The sequence below is a fragment of the Trichosurus vulpecula genome, chromosome 4 (genome assembly GCF_011100635.1).
Source record: "Trichosurus vulpecula isolate mTriVul1 chromosome 4, mTriVul1.pri, whole genome shotgun sequence".
NCBI classification, from domain to species: domain Eukaryota; kingdom Metazoa; phylum Chordata; class Mammalia; order Diprotodontia; family Phalangeridae; genus Trichosurus; species Trichosurus vulpecula.
In genome coordinates this window covers 68,691,217-68,697,398 of record NC_050576.1, presented here as the reverse complement: position 1 = coordinate 68,697,398, position 6,182 = coordinate 68,691,217, and the positions used below count along the sequence as shown (strand labels likewise).

Below are 6,182 nucleotides of genomic sequence, written 5' to 3'. Positions count from 1 at the left end.
AAACATGGCACAGATAAGAGTCTCACTGGCACTACAGCTTCAGATCATTTGCAAACAAGATGCTTGACAATGAAGCCAGTCATTGACTAATATTATTTAACTTTATTGTATAGACCTGATGGAAGAATTAATTTGAGTTAAAAGCATTTGGGTCCAGAGGACCCACCCCCTACTCCTGAACAGATAAGATGGAAAACTTAATATACAACTAACATCTTTGGCCCTGTTTGGGAGACTTCCTGGCAAGGCCTTTTTATATAGGCATGTTAAATATAATTTAAAAACATTTCCATCAAATTTCAAACTATAGTTTTACCTTTCAATGAAATAAGTATTTCTATAAACATTTTATGTTCAATCAAAAAATGTTACAAATGCCTTTGCCCCTCTCCACCTTTGGGATAAAAAGGGCACATTTTTAGATAGTTACAGAAATCAGGAAGAGTTACACAGCATAAGACTAAAAAGTTGGCCTTTACTTCCCCTTTCCGTATCTTTAACACAAAACTGTTACAGCCAATTAGTGTTTCCTCAGCTAGTGCTCATCCAAATTAAATGGCATATGAATTCACTGGTCCTGTCCTCCTACTTACTTTTCATTCAGAAGTTCTGATTTCATACTAAGCCCAACAGCTGTATCTGGATATTCCTAGGTGCTCTGGTGAAAGTTTTCTAAGGCTACTCCTCACAAAAATACCTTTTGCATTACACATCCACAAGACTGTCTGTCATACCTGAGGCCATGCACACAGGCAGACTCTTGAGATTCATGGATGGAGTTCTTAAAAGAACTGAGGCCAAGGTGATATAGGCTTTATTTGAGTTTGCTGAAATCCCAGTTCCCTTGCTCTAGTGTGCACGCCAGAAGACAAAGGATAAGAGAGCCTCTGGAACATCAAACATCTATGTAGGGAGCTCATTTCCAAATGAACCCAGCAGAAAATTTTTTTTAAAAAAATGAGTCTCTTTTCAGGAGATTAGTCTGTGGTCATTCCTCTTTCCAAAGCAAAGTGCTTCTCGGTAGGATGTTACCATCCCTCTTGTAAACTACTGGGATCATGTCTAGGATAAGACCTAGACAGTGATCATGGCCTGCCCCTACAATGTGCTTTATTTTAAGTTTCAAGTCCTGAAAATGATCAAGGCTTAAATTTTAATCTCTTCCTTGCCCTGACTGATATCCCATCTCCCACCATGTCAACCCTGAAATAGCAAAAAAATCTACTGTTTTATGCAAGATACAAAATAATTAGGAATAATTAGTTCTAAATAAAACATTTAACTCTGAATTATTTATTTCCAACTTAACATCTAGATATAATAAAATAAGGTGTAAAAAGGTTGATGGTGGTTTTTAGTGAGGAAGGTGGAAAATAGATATTCAACATAAAACAGGACTCTAAAGAACTTTCCTTTGAAAAGCATCACACCAGATGAATGAAAGATGCTGAAGGATTTCAGTTTGAGGCTTGCCCCCTGGCCTTCCTTACTTCCCCTCAAAGGGATACTGGGACAATCTGCCAGGGCTTCAGTTGCTTGAATCGTTGTGTTCTTGGGTGTGGAATTTGACAGGAACTACGTGCTCTCTTTGGGTGGCTGGGATGGCTGAGGCTGCTGGGGTGGCTGTGTGCCTGTAGCTGTTTTGATAGAGTTCAGGGTTTTGCTAAACCAAGAGTTTTTTGCAGCTTGAATTTCATTCATGAGGGCTCCTCTCTGGTGTTCAAGCTCCTAAAGAAAGAAAGAAAGACAATCATTGAGGTCGGGGGCCTCTTTCTCTGTATTTAAAACCCTTCAGTACAGCTGTTTAGCTATTTCTAGATCACTGAGGATAGTTTTCATACCAGCAATAAATTCTACTGACTAGAGATGGAAGGCAATGAGGGCAGACATCCCTTCAAGAAACTGGGCAGTGAAAGCAAGGAAGAAAAACAGCAGCTGCTTCCTAGGTTTAAATGGCCTGTAAGATGGTCTGGGAAAGAATGCTGGCCCGGGAGTCAGCTCAGATTGGGACCACTCCCTACCTGTCTTAACTGGCCTTCAATGTCCTCACTGGAAAAGATGGATGTTGAGTCAGACCATCTTCAAGGACCTTTCCTGCTCTAACATTCTAAGACAATCATCTCCCTGTTTTAGGAAAAGGCATGTACTTATTTCTTCTGAGAGGTGAAATAGAACAATTTTCTCTTCAGAATTCCAGTATTAAGTTTGGGTTGAACTCTTTGATATAATGTCAGGTTGGCATTTAATATTTACAATATATTTTATTATGGTGATAGACTATGCTAGGTACTGTACAAGATTAAAAAAAAGATATATTTCTTTCCTTGGGCACTTAAAAAGGTGTCTCACATCTCTAGAGCAGAAGTACATGTAATGACAATGGGTGTTTTTTGTTTTGGGGCATTGGTACAATATCCAACCACTGTAAAGGAGATGGAGAAATTTGGGCAACAGATACTGAAGCCTTGCCCACCATGGGTGTGATGCCTGCACACATACTTGCCAGTGATTAAGGCTGCCAAAGCCTTAAAGAGACAGAAAGGCTGAGGTACAAGTCATGACAAGAAAGGGGAAACAGAATACCATCCAGGGTGCTTTGGGCAGTAAAGGGGCTTAATAAATGGTTGTGGAAGTGAATTGTTTAAAATTCCTGGGTAAAGAAATGCAAGGGGCTGGGCTGCAGGCACCACAGAGACTGGGGATGGGGACTCAAGGCCAGAGGGTAGAAAAAGGGAAGAATACTCAGCCTCAGTGAAGTGATGCTTTGTCTCTGGTGGCACTCTTTATAGATACAGCACACTACCCATGTGTTAGAGGTCAGAGAATTTCTTTTTCTCTCTTCCTTTTTCCTCTCTCTGTTCACTTCTCTCTGTCTTTCTCTCTCTTCCCCTTCCATATTGGGTCACTATTTTGTCCATGATGGAAGTATAGCAGGCACTCTCTGATCCTAATAGACTTGAACCTATTGCTGACATGGAAGCTTAGACCTGCTCCATATCCAACCTGGACTGGCTTGCCCTCTTTAGATAGCCTGGTGGGTCTCCACTCCTGGAGGATCACCATATTGCTGGAGGATTTAGTGCAGACACTGGATCAGCTTTAGTTTTAATGCAGCTTAGAATGCCTGATCTCAAGTGATCCACAAGTCTCATTAGCAGGGATTACATGTTATGCCACCATGGAGGGAATTTCCCCTAAAGGATGTTAATTTACAGCTAGAGAAAGAGATTATGTAGAAGAGACTTTCACAAGATTGTTTGAAAAGGGGTTTAAAGGGAGGGATGAATGGCTAGAGAGAAGAAAACTTGAATTATGTCCTCAAATATTTCTTCCATTTTTAGAATGTTTAATTATTTGTAAGACATATGCCTAGTTTTTAAAACTCACAAAACGTGTGTGTGTATGTATGTGTATGTGTGTGTGTCTATGTATATTATAGCAAGCCAAGCAACTATGATCTGACCACCTTACAGAAGATGGTCTCCATGGATTGCTATGCCTGAAAGGTTCACTATTTTGTGGCCAACATGGTGATGAGCCTTTCTGAATTTGGCCAGACCAAGTGGTCCTTTACCAAGAGACACATGTAGCCCGTTGACAGGCTGACATCTACAGCCTTTCCAGCTTAATAACAGTATTGCTTTCAACACCTTGGGCTGGTCTCCAACCCATGATGAAGCAACAAAGTAGAATGATGATAAGTAAAAACAAGTGCAGGTTCCTTTCTTAGCTGTGTTTACAAACACACGGAGTCAAAAGCAAGTATTAAAGAGAAAAGAAGAGCCAAACACTTGGAGTGAATGGCAAGCCCTCCAAGAGTCTGGAGAAGGGACGCCGGGACTGAAAGTGCCCAAACACTTCCAGCTGTGAACGCCTTCTCAATGAGTCTGGCAGCAAGTCACCAACCTGGATTTTACACTTGGCCTCCACCAGCTGCAGTTTGGTCTGGGCCAGTTCCAGCTCCATTTCCCGCAGTTGTTTCTTGAGTGAGTCCTTCTCATCATCGATCTCAATGCCCTGGTTTTCTTTGCTTATAGTTGCTAACTTCAGCGCCCCTTCCTTATTGAAAATCTCACTGCAGTGTTTGCACGCCATCACCTTCCCCTGCAACATCCAAGCAGATAAGCAATTACATCTCATTTCATGGGACTGATCATTCCCTAGAACACGCTTGTTCCTTGTGTGCTTATGTTGATACTGTCTGTGGGTGCAGAAACTGTATGGTGGAAAGAGGGCTAGATGGGCAGCAGGAAGTCTTTCGAGCTCAAATTCTCCGATCCAATCATGTAAGTGCTTGGAGCCTCAGCTCTTTCATCTGTAAATTCAGAGGATTGTACTAGATGATCTCAAAGGGCCTTACAGGGAGACCTATTCTGTAGCAGGCATTTTTCTTGTATTTCCAACTCCACTGGAAGAGGCCACAAGGCCACCCAGTACATGTTCTTGGAACCTGACAATATTATATCCCAGGAATCTAAGCACAATAGCCTTCTTCTCCAAGAGAAGGGGAAGAGAATGAGCATTTATATAGCACCTACTATGTGCCAGGCACATCCCATGTGATCCTCACAACCCTCGGAGGTAGATGCCATTATTATCGCCAATTTATAGTGGAGGAAACTGAAGCAAAACAGAGTTAACGTTAAGTGTTCAAGATTCTACTGTGAAGTGTCTGAGGCAGAATCGGGATTCAGGTCTTTCTGACTCCAGGCCCAGTACTCTGATCCACTGTGCCACCTGGCTGCCTAAAAGATCTTCACAGATCAAGATTTCTCAGAATTCTGCTTTAAAATCTAACTTTGCCTAAAATGAAATATATCTCCTTTAATGCTCAGCCTAAATCTAGATGCCTCCTCTGACAAGTGAAGCCTATATCATCTTCCATTCTCAGAAAAGGTGGAAAATACCTGGACACTGTCTCTGAAAAAAATTAACTCCACCCCCAAATGAATGAGTTTGTTCTCCAAATTTAACATGTAAATAAGAAGGTTGCCCACTAGGTGGCAGTATGTAAGCAGAATCTTTGTTTTCTCTCCAAAGTAGATTAGTTTGGCTGATTTGGTTGAAGATAATTAGGCAATCAGCACACAAATATTTATTGAGTACCTACTAAATCTTTTGTTGTTTATGAAAATACATAGGGTGTTATGAAGGATGATGTATCTTCTAAGTTTAAGCCACAGCTCTCAGGGAAGCTGCTGGTAGGGCTGACTTACCTCTCTGAAGCAGAGTCTGGGTTAACATATGTGATCTTGAACCTCTCCCCTTATTGCTTGCTTTTTCCCTGTCCAACTCTCAGGTCCACACAGGTAAGCATAAGCCTTCAAATGGCAGAGGAGAGGGCCATACAGAGCCAAGGGAGGGAAGTACAACATTAGTGCTCAAGAAGGGAATGCCTCCTGGGAATGGACATGTGTAGAATCTGACGCACTTATGGACTGGCTTGTTGATGAGGCAACATAAGGTAGTGTTTCCCCTGCTATGTCCTCATGTAGCGTGCGTACATGTGGAAGCAATGGTGCTGAAGTTTCACTCTCCTACCTTGACAACTTCTAGCTCCTCCTTGTTGGCTGCTTGTTGCTTTTCCAGTCTGGTACTCAACTGGGAGCAGATCTAAAGAAGAGAAAAAGAGTTTCTTTGTTGGAAGAGGCCAGCTTTTTTATAAACTGTGTGCATCGTTATTGTTAGCATCTATATAGCACTTCAAGTTTTTCCACAATAACCCTGGGAGGTAGGTGCTAATTATTATCTTCCATTTTACAGATGAGGAAACTAAGGTTGAGAAAGGTTAAGTGATTTGCCCATGGTCATGTGGCCAGTAAGTGCCTTCTGAGGCAGGATCTGAACACAGGTCTTTCTGATTCCAAACCAACTCTAATGTTTTGTGCACTGTGCTATTTAGCTCTGAATCAACTTTTAGGTTTCAGAAGACATCTGGTCCTGTAAATCATTGACCATCTTCCCCTCTGTGTTTTTGCAGGAGGAAGTCTAAAAATGTCATTTCAAACTGAAGGGGCAGCTCTGAAGAGGTAGATTTAGCTTTTTCATTTCACTGACTCACTGGTCACTGACAAATAACTTCATGTTTCAACTTAGAAGCAAGCAACCAGCTAATATTGTCTGAGCCCCAACTTGTTCAGGGTTGTGGAATCTGATGAGCCACCACTTTGGCTAAGCCTCCT

General features: G+C 41.7%; 1 protein-coding gene across 4 annotated transcripts in view; it reads right to left on the bottom strand.

Moving 5' to 3' along the window:
• Nucleotides 1-480: 480 nt before the first annotated feature.
• Nucleotides 481-6,182, bottom strand: part of RABGAP1L (RAB GTPase activating protein 1 like) — a 680,962-nt gene continuing 675,260 nt past the window's right edge. For all 4 annotated transcript variants that reach the window (XM_036756234.1, XM_036756236.1, XM_036756237.1 and 1 more), the window contains 3 exons: nt 5,542-5,613; nt 3,907-4,104; nt 481-1,728 (listed from right to left, as the gene is read on the bottom strand). In XM_036756234.1, coding sequence (XP_036612129.1) covers nt 1,576-1,728; nt 3,907-4,104; nt 5,542-5,613 — 423 coding nt within the window. In that variant the 3' untranslated portion in view covers nt 481-1,575. The remainder of the gene's footprint in view (nt 1,729-3,906; nt 4,105-5,541; nt 5,614-6,182) is intronic.